Source organism: Tiliqua scincoides, chromosome 1 (genome assembly GCF_035046505.1).
Source record: "Tiliqua scincoides isolate rTilSci1 chromosome 1, rTilSci1.hap2, whole genome shotgun sequence".
NCBI lineage: Eukaryota > Metazoa > Chordata > Lepidosauria > Squamata > Scincidae > Tiliqua > Tiliqua scincoides.
Genome location: NC_089821.1, coordinates 24,247,520 through 24,268,974, shown reverse-complemented (window position 1 = coordinate 24,268,974; position 21,455 = coordinate 24,247,520). Strand labels below are relative to the sequence as shown.

The window sequence follows — 21,455 nt, the reverse complement described above, 5'->3', positions numbered from 1 at the left end:
AGAAGTTCCTGCATATACAACCCATTATTTTCTCATTACTTCTGATCATTTGAGAAAATTGTTCCAATGTTAGAACCAAAAAGAAAAAGCAAGCATGGACATCCTTGACATAACTAAAGGGGACAGACGGACTGGAGCTTACTTTCTATGTGCCACTGCATAGATAAAACAACAACAAATTAGATTTTGCCAAGGAAACAATGACAGTGATATAACTACCCAGAAAAAGCATGTGCTCCCATTGTGTAGGGAATGAATTTAAAATGTAGTCCAGAAGCCAGCTCAAGAGGATGAAGGCACTGGATGGTATGCAAGCAGATGCAACACAAAGAGAAATGCAGCTGTTGTCCTTTCACTTAGGCTGTTCTCACTCAGAAATAGCCTTAAAGTAAAATCCATCTTTCCAACACCTGAGTTGCTTTGCCATTTGCTTTAGGCAAATGTCATTCAGAGCATGTGAGCCCATCAGCCCATACCCATCTCAGGGAATAGCTATTAATATTAAAAGGACATATATTCAATGCACCAAGGTTACACATCTCAGAGCTTCAAAAAAGTTCCTATTCTTTATGCACACAGGTAACCTTACACAGTACCCCACCCACATTACTGGAGCTTCAGTGTATGCTACCAGTTCTAATCCATTTACTCAGAGTGAGAGAATAATCTTTATCCCCAGTAGGGTTAGCAAGTTTCTTCTGTATAAGGGTCAGATATCAGGTCCATCAACTGAATGTATGCATGTATGATATGGGTGTGCGAACCTCTTGATTATGCCATCAAGTTAAGGAAAAAAGAGATGGGCATGGCACCGCCTAGGCACATGCCTAGACACTGACTCAAAGGAAGCTTCTGCACTTCTGCTCACCCTGTAAACCTTAAGAGACAGAATTACAAACTTGAATTCTTTTTTTAGGACCATAGCAGGCCAGGTGGATATATCTTTTTGGGACTACAGGCCAGATGATTTCAGATGGTGGGCTGAATCCAGTCTGCAGGCTGTAGGTTGCCTACTCCTGGTCTACAGGATGTAGACACATTCAAAAAGCATCTGCTACCTTGAAATAACTGATTCAATGGACTAGGACCACAGACGTGAAATTCGTATTTCAAAGGAACTAAAGACCACAAAGTTGGAATCTGCAATTCCACAGGTTATTTTCCCATGAACTTGGAGACAGGAACTGCTTTGCTTTTCATTCAGAATTAACTCCTTAAGCATATTAAATGAGTATCTCAATATAAGCCTGGAGAATTTCAGAACTGGCTTTGAAGAAAACATCCAGGTTACAGTGCTATTTGCTTTGGAATGAATACCTGAATTCATTCAAATGCAAATGAAATATGAAGAATCATCCTTACGTGCTTAGCCAGGATCAACTAGCCAGCATGATGGGCATGATTCAGCTGCTTAACTACATTTGTGTCCCAAAGATTTTAAAGGGAGAGTTAAGCATGCCTTTAAATCTACTGCTAGGTTGCAGCTTTGTCTGGATTGTGCCCTATACCTATTTATGTCCTATGCCTATTAACTCTTTTGAAAACAGACTTTTGAACTTAACTTTTTTTTGTGTTGCCTTCAGACAATTCTCTAAACCAGGGGTCTCTAAACTTCTTGGCTGAAGGGCCACATCAAATATCTGGCATGGTATCAAGGGCCGGAAAAAAAATTAAATATACAATTTAAATAAATACGTTACAGATGGAACTTAGATGAATGACTGAAATGAATGAATGGACTCAAATGTCCAGGATTTCTCCAAGCACCAACACAGCCCAAGAAATAAAGGACACAGACTTAAATGGACACCCATTCCCCCACCCCACAAGCACAAATCTGATTGTGTTTGTTCAAATGGGCCAGAGGCTTTCAGGGGATCAGAGGCTGGCTGCGGGTCGGTAGAGGCACTCTGTGGGTCACATCTGGCCCCTGGGCCAGGGTTTGGAGACCCCTGCTCTAAACCCTGGTTTGGAGATTATGAACAATAAACCCCTCCTCTTTCTGAAGCTGCAAACTGTTTGCAATCCTGGTTTGGAAAGATCACTCAAACCAGTGTGCCACTTTGATTCAAAAAGGAAGAAATTAAGCCCCATGAGAAAGGGAGAGAAGCAGAGGAAGGAATGCATGCACTCAGCAGTCAATCACAATCCTCTGAATCTGAGGTATTCAATCTGTGCGTCCTCCAGGGTCGTCCTCGGGGGGAGGGGAGAGGCTGGGCTGGGCTGCTCTGCTGCACTTGCTGCCTGCTGACTTGCTGCTTTTCTGCAGCTGTGAACGAGGTGGGTGGGGCAGCGTGAGGCTGGGAGGGCGTGTGAAACATAGTGGGAGGAGGTGGGAGAGAAGGCTGGGTGGGCAGGCAGGCAGAGGTGCCACATCTCATCATGGTGCTTTCTCCATGTGCAACCTCGCCCCAAGGACTACATTTCCCAGTGTGCCCCTTGCCCTGGGCATCCTGGGCTTGGTCAAGGCTGGAGGAGAGAAGAGTGCGGAGGTGCTGCATCTCGGGGAGAGAGGTGGCTGGCAGGTGCTCTGCTGCTGAGCTCTGCTCAGCTCAGCTGCACATGCTGCCTCCTGACTTGCTGCTTTTCTGAGGCTGAGAATGAGGTGGGTGGGGCAGTATGAAACACAGTGGTGGGAGGTGGGAGAGAAGGCTGGCTGGCTGGGCAGGCAGGCGTGCCGCATCTCATTATGGAGCTCTCACCATGTGCAACCTCACCCCAAGGACTACATTTCCCAGTGTGCCCCTCGCCCTGGACATCCTGGGATTGGTCAAGGCTGCTTGGGAAGGAAGGAACCAGCCTGCTCCTAGTGGGGGAAGGGTGACCTAATGCCCCAGCCTGCATCCCTCCGTCTTGCCTGGGGGAACAGGGATGGCATCTGCATGTTGGGTGTGTGTGTGTGAGCAGTCCCCATCTAATCGTACTTTGGGGTGAGTTGTAATCTTGCTGGGTGTGGCTGCAATTCTTTCCACACTTTCCTGGGAGTAAGCCCCATTGACTCAAATGGGGCTTACTTCTGAGTAGACCTACATAGGTGTGGAGTCTGTGTCAGCTTAACCGAGGATCCTCACCTTTCTCTTTTTCCTCCCCCTTCAAAAAAGAAAAAAGCCACTCTTGATGGCTTTGTCGCCAAAAAATTGATTAAAAATAAAAAAATCCCCATTCCTTTTCAGCCATCCCTTTTTCCTCCTGCCTCCTTTTTTTTGGGGGGGGGGTACTCTGTTGGCTGCTATTGTAAGACAAAAGGCACAATCCTAGCTAGGTCTACTCAGAAGTAAGTCCTATTGTGTTCAATGGGACTTACTCCCAGGAAAGTGGGCTTCGGATTCCAGCCAAACAGTCTCTAGGTCTCAGTTTGCATCAGTTTGCAAATAGCAGATACACACAAATCAAAGTCTTCCCCTCCTGCAAATTCATCACTTTCCCCCTCCCTTTCCAAAACCCTCCAGGTGTGCTGCTAACAAACTCAGGGCACAATCATAACCAGGTCTACTCAGAAGTAAGTCCTATTTTGTTCAATGGGGCTTACTCTCAGGTAAGTGTGGTTAGGATTGCAGCCTCAGAGTGCTGGCAGCCTTGTTTCTAGTGTATATTTATAACACCTTCATCCCCATTTTGGGGGTAACTAAGGTGAGGTGTTGTAATGGGGAGCCGTGGCCAATGGCTACAAGGATCAGAGGAGGCGCGAGCCAGAAAAGTTTGAGAACCACTGCTCTAAATCATAGTTTGAGGAACCATCTGAATTTGCCTGTGTGCTTCTCAGAGACTCTTTCACCCAAATGTACATTTGATTTATTCAGGCTTCACAAGTAACAGAGTACACAAGACAGCAATTAACTGACAAAAAAAGAAACATCTGCACTAGAGGGATTCGCTTTTAATAAGTTTGCACATTATCATCATCCTTCCAAAGAAGGAGCAGAGGCTCTCAGAAAAAACAGTCTCTGCAGAGCCCTGCATGGGGGAGAATGTCCTGCGTTTATCAACACAGACAGAATTCAGACCCAATTCTGATGTTATCTTTTAGGCCTTTCCACACAAAATTGATATTAAAATAAAACATGTCCTGTGCCACTCTGACAAAGCAGAAAGTTTATTTTAAATAAATCTACATGCAAAACCGTTCATAATATATAATTCTTCTCTTCCGTCTCATTCTGAAGCAGTCACTGAACACTGCCCAAAATCTTGTGTTTTATTGTCCTGCTGAGTGCCACCAATACTACACAGTCTCATAATGATTTACATCAACAAAGCTCTTTACAAATACTAATTAATCCACAAAACCTCCTGCAGAAATACCATAGGAACTGTTTATTCCAACTTGCAGGCAAATTCAATCATTTCAAAGATTGCATACTGAGTTAGTGGCAGATCTGGGATATTCACTCAGGAATTCCTGAATCCCAGCTGTGTGATCCTATCACAAAAAATATTGCTTCTCTTTTATAATGCTGGAAAAGCTTCTCTTCATCCCCACATGTGCCTTGAAACTGGTTTGGTTTTTCTGAGCTTTCACATAAAAATCTCAAAAGTGCTTTTGTGTGTGTGTGGGGGGGGGGGGGGGATCTTTTTCTAAGACAGACCAAGCTCAAGGGAAGTTCATACCCAGCCATTCCTTTCACTGCTCTCCTTTTCCAAAGGGAGAAGAGGCAGGGAGGGCTAACATGGAGTCCATGCCACCAGTTTCCCTACTTTTCCCAAAACTTAGGCTATCCCAGGCATAGCAGTGTCCATGCCTCATCTTTAGAGACCTAGGTACTAGCATGCTCAAGACTGATGCAGAGAAACCCGAAAAATAAAGAGTCCTCTCAAAGGATTAAGCTAGGAGACACTGGGAACTCTTATCTGGTGTGCTCCCTGGGGCATTTGGTGGGCCGCTGTGAGATACAGGAAGCTGGACTAGATGGGCCTATGGCCTGATCCAGTGGGGCTGTTCTTATGTTCCAAGAACCCCAGCAGCCATATGAGCATTTTCAGAACTACCAGTAGTAGTACCAGTTACTACCTCTTAAAAATGAGACGCAGATGCAGACACTGTTGTCTTCCACACCAGCCTAAGTTTTGGGGAAAGTGGGGAGACTGGTAGTGTGGAGAGCTATATAGCTTGATGGGAGGGGAGGGTCTGGTGACAAAATTCAGAGAAGTTTGGCTCTAGCTCACAACTGCTTACTGTTTTCTGAGATAATAATTAATGACAAGAAGCACATTTTCAAATTTTGATGCTCTTTCTATTTTTATCATGCCAAAGATGCATGATACCTGAGGGTTATTCCCCACATTATACAGAGGGAAACTAAGGTTTGCCGCAGAGCATTCCCAATTACAAATATGCCCATGTACAAATATTTGTCACCTTCGTATATCTTGTGCATACACCTAAATGTAATATGTGAAGTAACCAGAGTGTGCAGAAGACATGTTTCAAAATAAGATCTAACCATCTGGGTTCTGCTGATGCAGTCCATATTATATGCTGGGATTCATCACCATTTGCACTACTTTGTTCACATAAAAGGCTGTGTCTCATTCAATGTGGCACACATCTCATTCCTTTTCCTGCATCTTGCTTGATCCTTCCTGCGTCATATTTTTCTCTACCTACCTTTATTTTTAGCACTAAATATGAGCCATTGTGTCCACAACACCTTCGTGTGGACACCTGGCTAATTTTTTTTGGCAAAACCTCCCACGATTCTGGATAAGGCCACTTAACGCAAGGTTCTAACTCCTCCTTTTCAGGTGCAATTGCACAAAAAAAGCTACAAAAACACAAACCAAACCCAAGTTTAAAAAAATCACTGAGCCTGCAAGGGAAAAGAACTATTTGTGGATGTACCTTTAGTTGATGTATAAACATAAACACATGGTATCAGTAAAGTTAGTCCTCCACCGAAAATACTGCTAGTGAAGCTTATTAATTAAAAGTTTTACCTGCATTGGAAATTATTAATAAAGCACAGGTAGGAGTATATACCAGGTGGAATCTAGGAGCTCCAGAATCTACAGAAGAATAGGAAACAAACAGCAGCCTTCCCTAACCCTTCTCAGAAAGGATCCAGATTAAATGACTTTTAAAGTGGAAAGTTTACAGCAGGATACCTACTAATAAGAACATAAGAACAGCCTCACTGGATTAGGCCATAGGCCCATCTAGTCCAGCTTCCTGTATCTCACAGCGGCCCACCAATCGCCCCAGGGAGCATACTAGATAACAAGAGACCAGCATCCTGGTTCCCTCCCTTGCACTGGCGTTCTGACATAGCCCATTTCTAACAATAGGAGATTGCACATACACATCATGGCTTGTAACCCATAATGGATTTTTCCTCCAGAAATTTGTCCAATCCCCTTTTAAAAGCATCCAGGCCAGATGCCGTCACCACATCCTGTGGCAAGGAGTTCCACAGACCAACCACACGCTGAGTAAAGAAATTTTTTTTTTGTCTGTCCTATCCCTCCCAACACTCAATTTTAGTGGATGTCCCATGGTTCTGGTGTTATGTGAGAGTGTAAAGAGCATCTCTCTATTCACTTTATCCTTCCCATGCATAATTTCGTGTCTCAATCATGTGCTCCCTCAGGCATCTCATTTCTAGGCTGGAGAGGCCCAAACGCCGTAGCCTTTCCTCATAAGGAAGGTGCCCCAGCCCAGTAATCATCTTAGCTGCTCTCTTTTGCACCTTTTCCATTTCCACTATGTCCTTTTTGAGATGTGGCGACCAGAACTGGACACAATACTCCAGGTGTGGCCTTACCATAGATTTGTACAACGGCATTATAATATTAGCCGTTTTGTTCTCAATACCTTTTCTAATGATCCCAAGCATAGAACTGGCCTTCTTTACTGCCACCACACATTGGGTCGACACTTTCATCGACTAGTCCACCACCACCCCAAGATCTCTCTCCTGATCTGTCACAGACAGCTCAGAACCCATTAACCTATATGTGAAGTTTTGATTTTTTGTCCCAGTGTGCATGACACTTACACTGAAACACATCTCCCATTTTGCTGCCCATTCTGCCAGTTTGGAGATATCCTTCTGGAGCTCTTCACAATCACGTCTGGTCTTCACCACTCGGAAAAGTTTGGTGTCGTCTGCAAACTTTGCCACCTCACTGCTCACCCCTGTCTCCAGGTCATTTATGAAGATGTTGAAAAGCACCGGTCCCAGGACAAATCCTTGGGGCACACCGCTTTTCACCTCACTCCATTGTGAAAATTGCCCATTGACACCCACTTCTGTTTTCTGGTCATCAACCAGGTCTCAATCCACGAGAGGACCTGCCCTCTAATTCCCTGACTGTGGAGATTTTTCAGTAGCCTTTGGTGAGGGACCATGTCGAACGCCTTCTGAAAGTCCAGATGTCCAGATATAATATCCAGGTATAATGTCCACGGGTGCACCCGCATCCACATGCCTGTTGACTTTTTCAGAGAATTCTAAAAGGTTTATGAGGCAAGACTTACCCTTACAGAAGCCATGCTGATTCTCCTTCAGCAAGGCCTGTTCGTCTATGTGTTTTGAGATTCTATCTTTGAAGAGGCATTCCACCATCTTACCCAGTATAGATGTTAGGCTGACCGGCCTACAGTTTCCCGGGTCCCCCCTCTTTCCTTTTTTAAAGATTGGTATGATATTTGCTATCCTCCAGTCCTCTGGCACCGTGGCCATTTTGAGGGACAAGTAACAATTAGGTCTGAAACATCTTCTCTTTCAACCTCTATCTGACTTAATTCCTTGGTCAGGAGGGGCCGCTCGGGCAGCAGTATTTTCCCGAGGTCTTCTGCCGTGAAGACAGATGCAAAGAACTCATTTAATTTCTCTGCCATCTCTAAGTCTCCTTTTATCTCCCCTTTCCCTCCCTCACTATCCAGAGGGCCAACCGCTTCTCTGACGGGTTTCCTGCTTCTAACATATTTGAAGAAGCCTTTATTATTTCCCTTAATGCTGCTGGTCATGTGTTCCTCATAGTCTCGCTTGGCCTCCCATATCACCTTCTTACATTTCTTTTGCCACAGTTTATGTTCCTTTTTATTCTCTTCATTGGGGCAAGACTTCCATTTATGGAAGGAAGCTTCCTTGCCCTTTATGGCCTCTCTAACTTGGCTGGTTAGCCATGTGGGCACCCTCCTGGACTTAGTGGAGCCCTTCTTCCTTTGAGGTATACACTTCTGCTGGGCCTCTATTACTGTTGTTTTAAGCAGCCTCCATGCACTCTGGAGAGATTGGACTCTTTTTACCCTCCCTTTCAACCTCCTTCTAACCAGCCTCCTCATTTGAGGGAAGTCTGCTCATCGGAAGTCAAGGGTTTTTGTGAGAGATTTGCCCGGTATTCTTCCCCCGACGTGCATGTCGAAACAGATCGCAACATGATCACTGTACCCCAATGGCTCAGTAACATTGACATCTCTAACCAGGTCCTGAGTACCACACAATATTAAATCCAGAGTCATCTGGTGGGCTCCATGACTAGCTGCTCTAAGGCACAGTCATTTAACATGTCAAGGAATCTGGTCTCCTTTTCATGACCAGAACACAAATTGACCCAGTCTATATGAGGATAATTGAAGTCCCCCATGATTACAACCCTGTCCCTCCTTGTCACTTCACTGATCTGTTTCCTCATGTAAAGGTCCCCTTCCGATTTCTGGTCTGAAGGATGATAGTACGCCCCCAGTATTACATCACTCCTCAGGTCTGGTAATTTAACCCACAGAGATTCTATGGTGGAGTTGGACTCGCCTTCAATCTCTACTTTGCTGGATTCTATCCCTGTCTTAACATAAACGGTCACCCCACCTCCAACACACCCCTCCCTGTCCCTCTTGTAGAGTTTATAGCCCGGGATTGCGGTATCCCACTGATTTTCCGAATTCCACCAGGTTTCCGTTATGCCCACTATGTCAATGTTTCCCCTTGTCACCAGAAATTCCAGTTCTCTCATCTTTGCTCAGAGACTCTGGGCATTTGCATAAAAGCATTTGTACATGGAATGCCCCAGGATGGGCTGCTTATTAGCTCCTTTGTCCCCGCATCCTCTCACTGTGCCAAATCGTCTATCACATCCCATCATGCTACCATTCCCAATTTCTTCTCCTACTCTCTTTGCCTTGTTGTTCTCTAACCTCCCCATCCTCATTCCATAGGATCCCATCCTCATCCCACAGGAGTTCCGAACCGGATGTCCCTCGGCTCCTGTCAGCTTTCCCCCAGGGATCAGTTTATAAGCTGCTCTGCCACCTTTTTAATGTTATGTGCCAGCAGTCTGGTTCCATTCTGGTTCAAGTGAAGCCTTTTCCTCTTGTACAGGCCCCGCTTGTCCCAAAACGTTCCCCAGTGCCTAACAAATCTAAACCTCTCCTCCCTACAACGCCATCTCATCCACACATTGAGACCCCTGATCTCCGCCTGCCTAGCTGGCCCTGCACGTGGAACAGGTATCACTTCCGAGAATGATACCTTTGAGGTCCTGGCTTTCAGCTTCTGACCTAATGGCCTAAATTTGGCCTCTAGGACCTCCCAGCTACACTTGCCCATGTCGTTGGTGCCGACATGCACCACAACTGCTACCTCCTCCCCAGCACTATCTACCAGCCTGTCTAGATGAGAAGTGATGTCCGCAACCTTCGCACCAGGCAGGCAAGTTGCCATGCGGTCCTCACATCCGTCGCAAACCCCCCAATAATCGAATCCCCCGCTACAAGAAGCCCCCAACCCCCCTCCCGCTGAGGAGTACCCTGCGTGCGTTCGGATACGGGCCCGTCCCCTGGAGAAGGGGTCCCCCCCAGGGGATTGTTTCCCTCCTCTCCAGGATGACGTCCTCCAGCCCCGAGACTTCCCACGCGGGCAGCTGAGGAGCTGCACGCCTGAGGTTGGGACAAAGCCTGATCGTCCCCGGAAGTCTCCCTATGGTCCTTCTCTGCCTACCTCTGTTTCTCCAGGTCGGCCACCAAGGCTTCAAGGGAGCGGACGTGAGTCCCTGGAGCTCCTTGCACCGAGAACACACCCATGACTTATGCCCCAGAGGCATATAGTCATACATGTTGCGCTCGATGCAAAACACTGGATGGCTCCCACCCTGTTGCTGGCTGTCTGATTGCATAACTGCATAATGCCTCAACTAAGAAAGCAGTCAATGTGACTGTAGAGGTAGACATTTGGACCTGGGGAGAAGTTAGCATATATTCAGTCTGCTGTCAAATGTGGGGGTTTACGTTACTCAGATCTGCATTCTTAGTCTATCCCCAACAAAAAATCAAACAACAGCAGAACAGCTGATCCTGTAGCCACTATGAGCGGAATCCAAATGTTTCTAAACCAACTGGCTACACCTGGAGTATTGTGTCCAGTTCTGGTCGCTGCATCTCTAAAAGGATATAGTGGAGATGGAAAAGGTGCAAAAGAGAGCAACCAAAATGATTACTGGGCTGGGGCACCTTCCCTATGAGGAAAGGCTACAACGTTTGGGCCTCTTCAGCCTAGAAAAGAGACGCCTGAGGGGGGACATGATTGAGACATACAAAATTATGCATGGGAAGGATAAAGTGGATAGAGAGACGCTCTCTTCCCTCTCACATAACACCAGAACCAGGGGACATTCATGAAAGTTGAGTGCCGGGAGAGTTCGGACAGACAGAAGAAAATATTTCTTTATTTCAGTCCTGTCAAACAGTCTAATTTTCTGGTGAAAAATATTGCATCCTCAATACATCAGTATGTATATTTTGAGACAATGTTTTCTGCATCTTCACCCAATTTCTAGCTTGAATTTTAATAAGACAATGTTTCTACCTCTCATACATAATTTTAGTGAAAAAATGACAGTGGCACCAAAAAGGAGTGGAGCATCTGATAGCCAATGGGAAGAGTTACGCTACCCTTCATACCTCCTTGTATTCTATGGTGTATTCCCAAGCCCCATCAGGCACCACACTTTGTTTTTCAAGGACAGTGTTTCTCAAATTGTGGGTAGCGAGCCCATTTCAGATGGGTCCCCATTCATTTCAATATTTTATTTTTAATATATTAGACTTGATGCTATCATGGTATGTGACTGCATTTGAGGAAATGTTACACATCTGTACTTTGAACTGGCTACTATGTATATGCTTTTAACAAAGATAGTCAACGGGACTACAACTGGGTAAGTGTGGGTAGGATTGCAGACTAGAATTGGTAAAAGTTGTCCTGCTTGATGATGTCACTTCTGGTCATGACATCATTTCCAGTAGGTCCTGACAGATTCTCATTTTTAAAAGTGGGTCCTGGTGCTAAAAGTGTGAGAACCACAGTTCCAGCAAGCACAAAATAATGTAGCATTTATAATATTATTTCACACTGTTCTAGTGCAAATCAGAGGATGCCCAATCCAAGAATATTTTAAGATAACAGTAAAACAACCTTTGCATAAATTAGTATGATCTACAACAAGGTACTTAAAAGACCCTCAATAAACCTATATTCTCAAATACGTCCCTCCAGCAATCAAAGGATCTCTATCAAATCAGAACTTCTTCATTAAATATGTCTAGCTTACTGGTATAACTTTTTTTTTTTTACATAGTGTGTGTAAGGAACGTACATATGTGAGACCACCATATGCTCTCAAAAGAAACCAGGATAGATGGTATGCCTGTCTCTGACTCTAACAATTAAGAACTACCTGGATATGAGCACAGGCCAGAACATTTGCTGCCTGTAAAACAATAGCAGTGAGAGATTGAGGAGGTGCTGTGCTGGGGACAAGTCTGGTTTCAGCTGACATCAGTACTCCAAATATCTGCAAGTGTATGTAACCCATAACAATCTGGAAGTCAATCACACGTGTGAGTGTGAGTAACATGCTTCCTTAGTCACTATGAAGGGAAACATTGCACCGACAAGGAAAATTTCCTTTGGTAGAGCCTTAGCAGTCTATTCTGCTTTCACACTGGAGAACATAAGAAGAGCCCCGCTGGATCAGGTCAAAGGCCCATCTAGTCCAGCTTTCCTGTATCTCACAGTGGCCCACCAAATGCTTTAGGGAGCACACATGAGAAAACACAACCTGCATCCTGGTGCCCTCCCCTGCATCTGGCAGGGAAGGAGCAGTGACCTGGGAACATTTTAGCAGCAAAAGGTCTGTACTATTAAACACAGCATGCTCAAGTTAGTAGACAGGAAAAGTAATCTACAGTGACAAAATTCAAGGTGCTTTCGTTCTTTCAAAGCCTGAAACCAACGCTGCTAAGTGCATTCACCCAGGATGATGCAGCTTCGGTACATATATTCTACTTGGAAGAACAGCATATCCAAGGTGATTCACTAAGGCCACATCCTATACACAGTTTCACGGAAGTGGGTCCTATTTAAAACAATGGAACTAACTTCTAAGTAGGCATGCGTAACACTGTGCTATTCACTAGTGAACAGAAGGATAAACTTTTTGTACTAAAAGTCATTCTGCAATGGCCTTACCTTCTGCAGTCCCTGCAGCAGAACTTCCTGGCTCCTGAACTTCTCTCTCCGTCTGCGTCTCCGCATTCTGCAGCTGAGGAGCCAGCGTTTGAGTGCCCTGTGACGTTACAGAAGTGGTTGGGTTCCGAGGCTGCAGGCCTATGGCATTCATTAGACCCATGTCCCTGTCGGTCCTCCACGTGCCTCTGCTAGTTCTGAAGATAGAGGCAACCAAATTAAAGAGAAAAAAAGAGTACCAACTAGCACAGGGGTGCTCACACTTTTTTGGTTCGAGAGCTAATTTGAAACCCAGCAAGGCCCAGAGATCTAACAGAGTTTTTTTTACAATGTTCACACCATCATAACATATAACGCTTATGTGTACAATGTATGTTGGTGTACCTTGAGCCCCACTGAGTATAACAGGACTTACTCCTGAGTAGACATGCCTAGGATTAGGCTGTGAGGCTGCAATCCTAGCCACACTTACCTGGGAGTAAGCCCCATTGAGTACAATGGGCCTTACTCCCGGTGTTTCCTCCCAGAGGCACCTGAAGGGGGGGTCGGCACTCCGCGATCTACTCATTTTGCCTCGCGATCTACCGGTAGATCGCGATCCACCTATTGAGCACCCCTGAACTAGCACAACTCACTATCCCTAGTAAGAATAGTTCCTTATTCAACAAAGAATAGTCTTATTCTAACCAATAATGCTGGTTCCAGAATTTTCTTAGGTTACAACTATCCTATCAATCTCATAGCAGTTCCTTTATCACAATTTTAAGCTGCATTTGGCTGCCAAATGAATTCAATATTACTGACAACTGGAAAAACTGGTTGACAGATATGCTGCAACCTACACCACTGCAGATGACCGAATATAGTCACTGACTTCATACTAGCTGGTGATATGGGAAAAACAAACTTTGAAATACTGAGAGCTGCCATTGCAAGAGAAAACACATGCAAGGAAGAAAGTACAGTCACAGCTCACTGCTACCCCTTTTAAATGCAATACAAATACACACACAGTTCAGTATGCACTCCCAACCATGATGCCTTTAAATGGATGCCTTTAAACTCATCCTCCAAGAGACTCACCCAGGCCGCTCAGTGCTCCTACTGTTGGAATGCACAGTGAAGACGGTCTCATTCAGCTGGTCCCAGTAGTATTCAACACCAGAGTTTAAGGCCCTGAAATACAAAAGGGAGGTGGGAGGTATTAAGGCTACAGTCTTAACACACACTTACTCAGTGGGAGTTGCTACTGAGCAGACATGCTTAGGATTGCGATGCAAGATCTTTCTAAATTAGCCTTCTGCAAGGACAAGCAGTGAGATTACTGAATAATGCATACTCCAGTAAAGTTGCATGAACAGGACTATATATCATGGATACATTTTTGTAGGCAAGACTGCTGGGCCATGTAAGCAGGCACATTATAATCATTACTTAGCTCCTCTGTGGCATTATTAGAATCAGTAGGTCTCTGGCACACTGACAAATTGATCTGGTCTAGAGCCAAGCCAAAACAATATATTGAGTTTTATTTCACTTGCATTATTGTTTTGTTTTTTTTAAAAACACCATTTTTCAGTGTGAACACACAATACAGGAACACTTTCCCCTGGCAAATGAATGTATGTGCAGGAAATTTATAGCATAAGAAACCACCTCTGCTTCTGCTCCACTTCCGCTTTAGCGGAGCATGATCGCTCTGCTTTCACTTTCAAAGCTGCAGGGAGCCCTGCGGAAGGTCGTGCAGGGCTCTCCACACCACCGGGAGGCCGTAGGAGACTCGGGTAAGTGGACTCAAACCCTGCAGCTCCCCTGAGCGGCGCAATCCTGGGGATCACGCCGCTGCCTCCTCGCTGCCTCCAGGCTGCCCCCACCCCTTGAGGTGAAAGTGGCCAGGGCCCACAGGCTGGGGTGTCGCGACGTTCCAGTTTGAAAATCTCTGGTCTATCCTATCCCCATGGCTTTTAACATCTACACAAACCAACTTGGGGAGATCATCCAGGGATCTGTAGTGGGGTGCCACCAATATGCAGATAACACCCAACTATCTCTCCTTGCCATCCTACTCCGAGGAAGATGTGGAAAAACTTGGGGGCTGTCCAAATGCCATTAGCGACTGGATGAAAGCCAATAAGCTAAAACTAAATCCTGAAAAGACAGAGGTTCTCCTGATCAAGAAATCCTCAGTGCAGGTATTGAATCACCTGTCCTCTTTGAATGGGGTTGCACTCCCCTTACAAGAACAGGTGTGCAGCTTGGGAGTTCTTCTGGACTCTCAGCTCTCTCTGTCTCGAGAACCAGGTGTCAGCAGCTGCTAGAAGTCCGTTTACCCAGCTTAGACTGGCGCACTAGCTGAGATCGTACCTGAGCCGTTTGGACCTGGCTTCAGTGACCCATGCTTTAGTAACTTCAAGACTGGACTACTGCAATGCGCTCTGCGTGGCGCTACCCTCTAAAACAGTTTGGAAACTGCAATTAGTGCAGAATGTAGTGGCTCGAGTGGCTACCGGGACCAGATGATAGGACTCGGCTGGATCATAGCTTCAACAGAAACAATGGCTACCCAATCGCTTCCAGTCCCAATTCAAGATGATAGTTCTAACCTTTAAGGCCCTCCATGACCTGGGTCCAGACTATCTGAAAGACCGCCTCCTTTCATGCATTCCAGTCCACCCTCTTCAGTCATCTGAGGGGGTTCTTCTACAAGTGCCGCCTTTGTACCAAGTGAAGGGGTGGCAGCTCGGGGGGCAACCTTTATTGTAGTGGCACCGAAACTATGGAATTCCCTCCCAGGGGACTTGAGAACTACTCCTCTCTCATGGCTTTTTGGCAAGGGCTCAAAACATACCTGTTTGTTTTTGATTGCTAGTATTTGACTGCTGAGTGGATATTTGCCCTCTATACCTCTGAAATACTACTGTGACTTGACTTCCTCCCTGGACTTACTTTAATTGTTAGCTTTTGCTGTTTTGCTTATGTTCCACTATGTAATGTGAAAAATTTTTAATGCCTTATTTGATGGTTCTTCCTGTTGCTATACTTCGTACTTGATGATAAAGCTCTGTTAGCTGCCTTGGGCATTTGCTTTGGCATGGGAAAGACAGCATATACTTACATACAGTTTAAAGCCTCAAACATCAGAACAAACAGGTCTTTATGGAAGCTTTAATTCCCAAATCCAAAATGTTTCCCTTCCAGATTTAAACTGACGTATCTGTTATCTCAATGTATTGAGCAGAACACTGGGACGATTTTGGCAAGATACTAGGAATGGGTTACCATCTGTCTGCTAAATATGAGAAGGATGTAAATCAAGATTTCTCTTTTATTGCTATTTCACTCTGAATAAGTTATCACACACACACACACTGAATCTGTTGGTAAACTCTCATTCCCTTTTTTGTTCTTGAATGTTAAGCTATAGCAGATATGGCTTTCCAGCAGGAACATCTGATAAGACCCTCCCGTAGGTATTCTTCATACAGTATTGACAGCAGTGAGTGACTATAACATGAGGTCACATTTGATGGCACACAATCCCAGCAAGCATGAAGCAGTAGTATAGACTAACTATAACTGTAGATGGCCAATTCGATATCAATTTTGCTCTACCAGCAAGAAAATGGAAGGACTTCCAAGTGATAATCTGCCCTGGTTTTAGGAAAGAGTGAATCACATAGGTTGCAATTCTATAATTATTGATTAGGTATAAGAAAGGAAAGAGAGTGCAGGCATTTTTTGATCAGTGTTTGGATTAGGACTCTGGTCTGAACTATGCCTTCGTGACAGTCATAAAAAAAGATAATAGGCCATGGTGCTTCAAGAAACAGCTGCAAGAAGCAACAGAGAATTAACAAAGACAGGATGGGGTAACTGGGGCATAGATGATCTAGAACCCTAGGACTGCACTAATAGTTTCAGGATTGCAAAAGGATCAACCAAAGGGGGAATGGAGACATCTGGAAAGGACCTATAGTACGACCTCGTAATTATATATCCACAGCTATATCTATACCTTTACCTGTGCAAAAGTGGCAGGTTGCATTGTCCACTGGCACGCAGTTACATAATCTTCCCAGATCCTGATCTTCTGCAGGGACTGGTAAAAATTAACCTCAAAAGTTAAGATGGCCACTTAATCTGAAGAGATCTAATGTTAGGGAAACATTTAGATATATATGGCCCAAACACAGGGTAAACCAAACAGAGTAGGCAAAAGGTTACATCTTTAAAGCAAATATAATCACCCATACAGTATGGGTGATTATATTTGCTTTAAGATTGTAACCTTTTGCCTGCACTCAGTTTAGTTTATTCTGTGTTTGGCACATCTTAAAAAAGTTTTCAGCATTGTGCACAACTTTGCCTGGCCCAGAATAATTATGCACTGTGCTTCCTAGACAAAGATGTAGCAGGACTTTCCTTCCCTGGCCAAAATAGGCCCCAGGCCACTTATATTTCCCACAGGAGTAAAAACAGGATATTCAATCTTCTTCCCCATAACTTTCCTTTCCAATATTTGAAAATAGTCTTCTATGTCATGCTATACTGTGCTGCTAACTGGAATTTTTTTGAAACCTTTATTAATAAGCAAAATGACACAATAATGAAATCTTCATAACTACTAACTAGAATAGAGAAAAAATAGTAGGGTGCTTTCTGCAAACATGCTTGCACCCTGCAAAACATAACCCTGCTTTTGTTGATTTTTGGAAGGGGAATCCCAAAAGTGGTTGAAGTCATTTGCCCACTGTATGGTAATTGAGCAGAAGGTGACACCACAGCATAGTTGGTGAAGAAGCTCTCATATTATCTAGTAGTCCAGGCAACCATGACACTCCCTGACACCTATCCAGACCTATGCCAACATGATCCAAGAAGCCTCATTTTGAATTAGGTTTGTGGCATCATCTATGTGATCCTTGATTTCGCAAGAGAATATGGTGCTGAAACATCAGGTCAGGTTGTGAACATGCAACATAAATTAGGTTAGAATGCACAAGACCTTATCTTACATGCCTCCTTACATACCATACTATCCTATTAGACCAGGGGTGCCCAAACCCCGCCCCTGGGGCCACCTGCGGCCCTTGAGGACTCCCAATGCGGCCCTCAAGGAGCCCCTAGTCTCCAATGAGCCTCTGGCCCTCCGTAAATTTGTTGGAGCCTGCACTGGCCCAACGCAACTGCTCTCAGCAGTCTGACCTCTCGCTCCCTCCACTGCTTGCTGTTTCACATCTGTGATGCACTAGCGGCAGCAAAGGAATGGCCAGCCTTGCTTTGTGCAAGGCCTTTTATAGGCCTTGAGCTATTGCAAAACCTTCTTTCATTCATATAAGTTGCAGATACAGATCATCACTCTGCTGAAATAAATACAAGGAAACAGCACAGGACCTTCTGTAATATATGGAGCCCAGTCAATTTATATGGATGAATATCAATCTGAAATGTTAAATGGCAAAGAAAACCAACGTTCTGAACATGACTTGGGTGGTTCAGCTGGCCTACAGAAAACCAAAAACCTGCCAAAGGGCATGCAGGATAAGCTCCATTATTGATTCTTCCAGTGCTCAATAGTACTTGTTCATTCCCTTCCTGGTCTGTTGAGTGGCAGAATATAGCACTTTCAAAAGGTGGTTCAAATTAAGAACGTGTTTCCCTCTGAAAATCCTATAGTCTCTTATCACATATGCAGCCCAATTATACACTTCAACTGCAGTCCATATGAACTAGTCCTCCATTCTGTGAACAAGAGCATATGAGCAAACACAGCTGCAGCTCAGCTGACATCTTTTGTGGAGAGAGGCAGACAGAAGGTCAAAGACAAATCTAGAGAGAAGTTAATTACTCTACTATGCACACCTGAGGTGACAAACAGATTCCTGGAACTGCGACACATGATGTAATCTTGTAAATCTGCATTGTTAGTAGGTCAAACAGGGATGCTATTGCTATGTACTGTATTTGTTTGGATGGTGAATGGAGTTGGTGTTGCAGAAATTTCACTGAAGCAGATAATGGATTCATAATGTAAATTAGTTTTTTTACTTAAAGACCTATCATCTGCAGAACAAGGCCTTCAGGTTGCCCTCCCCAGGAAAACATTTTCCTGTGATGAGGATATGAATGGGAACACCAAGAGAAGGAACAAAGCCGAATTTGCAGTCTGGGTATTTATTTTAGGATAGATGCCAATACTGTTAGGATAATTGGCTCAGCAGTAACCAACTATACAAACAACCATGCTAACAAAACAAACAGGGTTACAGAGAGGGAACACTTCTTGATTGTAAAAGACCAGCAGAATACATCTGCAGGCATAGGTGGCCAGTAGCATTTTACTGTCTTAATAGCAGCTTGTTTTATCTGGTGTTAATAAGTCGTTCTATACTGGCTGCAACATCTTGGATCAAATACAGAAAACAAGCTTTGAGGATGAACAATTAAGCCACGTCAAAGCAAAATGCTGGAGAATGTCCTACCTTGGACAGCACAAGACAGTCATAATATCACATGCAAGAGCCAAACAAGTGGATAAATCTCATTAGGGAGACAGACAGCATGGGTAGTGGAATCATTCCCAGAACAGAGATAGCAACAAATGAAAAGGCCCTCAGGGCTCTGGAAATGTGCTAAAAATCCCAAATTCTGTGACCAGAAATTGAGAACCATACAACAAGAAAATATGCACATTCTCTGGTGTTCAAGGCCAACATTCCATGGCACGATGACAGCTATGCAGATTTCTTTACTCCAAGTGGTAGGGGCAGTCTAAAATTGTAAAAATGAAGCAACACTGCTATAATTTACAAGCGTAACTTACAAGCCGCTCCTTCCTTAGAAGCTTTCCGGCGAGGTCTAAAGACATTACTATTTATATTCACCTACTTGGTTTAGAGCTTTTAATATGGGGGTCTTAGGCTGTTTAGTGGGTTGCTTTTTCATCATTTTACCATTTACTGTTGGTTTTTAATCCTACTCTGGTCTTTTATAAGTTTTTAGGTCTTTTATTCTTTTATGATATTTATGTATTTTTGAAAAATTTTTGGCTTTGAGTGCCCGGCAGGGACAGAAAGCAGGGTAAAAATAGCTTGTAAATAATGTGAAATTGGGCTTATAAAATATCCTGCTCAATTAACAAAATACCAACATGTACCTATTAAAGAGGCTACAGAATGACTGGATTGTCCCAATTGCTTCTGACTGTTTCTAAGCCCCTAACTCCATCAGAGCTCTGTTGCTTTAACTGGCTGTAGAGTCAGCATGCTCAGAAGCTGCCAAGGAAAATACACGGAGCCCTATGGAAAGTGAGCCACAGTGTGCAGTTACCTGTGAATAGGCGACCATACCTTGGTCCACTGGAAAGGGCAGGCTGCGAGGAATGCAACGCCACCAGAATGGTTCCAATCAGATGAACAGAGTGCTCAAAAACACTTCAGAAAAAAGTCCCACATTCCAAGCTGATAAATTTATTGACCCCAAGGGAAAGAGAAACTGAGCTACATGGTCGGGTTTACTCATGAGTATGTAAATTTTTCATGGTTCCTTGCTATGTTGGTGTTATTTTTTTTACAACTCTTTCAAAGCCAGTTTGTTTCCACAGCAATTCAATGCTATGCTCAATTCTGTTCGTTCAAGTTGCTATCTTCTCAATGTTGGCAATGTTTTAATTTGTTTGTGTTTGGCAGCATTGATTTATTGTAGATGTTCATACAAATAGCATGCAAATTTTAAATGGCTCCTGTAAATTTAATTCAAGTACAGGTGGGGTTTCTTTATCTGCGGATTGTGTACCCGTGGACCTGGCTCAACGTGGGTCCCCTGGACCTGTATTGAGCCAGTCTTGGCTCCACCCAAGCGCTCCAGAAAGCCCTTTAGGGGCTTTACTCCTCTTTCACTCAGCCCTTTGCATCACTCCTGAGAAGCCCCTCAGAATGGGGTTGAAAGCTACTGATTTGATTATCTGTGATTTTCTGTATCTGCTGGGGGTCCAAGGAACGGACCCCTGTGGATACCAAGGCCCCACCTGCAGTCAACTATGTAGTTGTGCTCTTTGGATGTGTGTTTGCATGACAGACAGAGATGTGTTTTATTCCTGCGGCTATGTCTGCTGACAGTCACAGGCATAAAACATAAAATAGGCTAAATGCTATACCTAGCTTAAACTTTAATATGCCCTCAAAGCTAATATAAGAGCATATATGAATTACACAGCTGTAAAGCTCCTGAGCAGTTCAAGTTGCCTAAGGATTTTAAGTCACTCTCTGCTCTGGCAAGACCTAAATAGTGTAAGTTGTTCACAAGAATTAAAACATCTTAAGCAGCGCTACACTGACTGATATCATCTTAAGTAGTCAGTACTCTAGGATTTGACATGGTTTATTCAGTTTGTAGAGTCTGATTTAGTAAGACCTCCAGTGAAAGTAGCTAGTTCATAGAACTAACAAGCTCTATATTTTCTGCAACCATCATCCAGGAAACTCGGGCAGTAGATTACCTAGACCAGTGGTTCTCAAACTTTTAGCACTGGGACCCGTTTTAGAATGAGAATCTGTCAGGACCTACCAGAAGTGATGTCATGACTGGAAGTGACATCATCGAACAGGAAAATTTCTAACAATCCTAGGCTGCAATCCTACCCACACTTACCCAAGAGTAAGTCTCATTGAATATCACTGTTAAAGGAATATACATAGTAACATGTTAAAAGTACAGGTCTGTAAAATTTCCCCAAATGCAGTCACATGCCGTGGTAGCATCAAGTCTAATATATTAAAAATAAAATATTGAAACGAATGGGGACCCACGTGAAATGGGCTTGCAACCCACCTAGTAGAAACACTGAACTAGACAGCAAGTCAAATGGTGTAGCATGTATGCATTTTCCATGTATGCATTTTTTCCACTCACACTGAACGCACAAAGCAGTCTTACACAGGAACTGGCCGGTGGTCTACCCAAGCCACTGTTTCCTATAATGACTAGTAGCAGCGC

The 21,455-nt window shown here is 44.2% G+C and overlaps 1 protein-coding gene across 2 annotated transcripts in view; it reads right to left on the bottom strand.

Moving 5' to 3' along the window:
• Nucleotides 1-21,455, bottom strand: part of AMBRA1 (autophagy and beclin 1 regulator 1) — a 177,550-nt gene that overhangs the window by 10,135 nt on the left and 145,960 nt on the right. For both annotated transcript variants that reach the window (XM_066636722.1, XM_066636723.1), the window contains 2 exons: nt 13,545-13,637; nt 12,465-12,658 (listed from right to left, as the gene is read on the bottom strand). In XM_066636722.1, the coding sequence (XP_066492819.1) occupies nt 12,465-12,658; nt 13,545-13,637 (287 nt within the window). The remainder of the gene's footprint in view (nt 1-12,464; nt 12,659-13,544; nt 13,638-21,455) is intronic.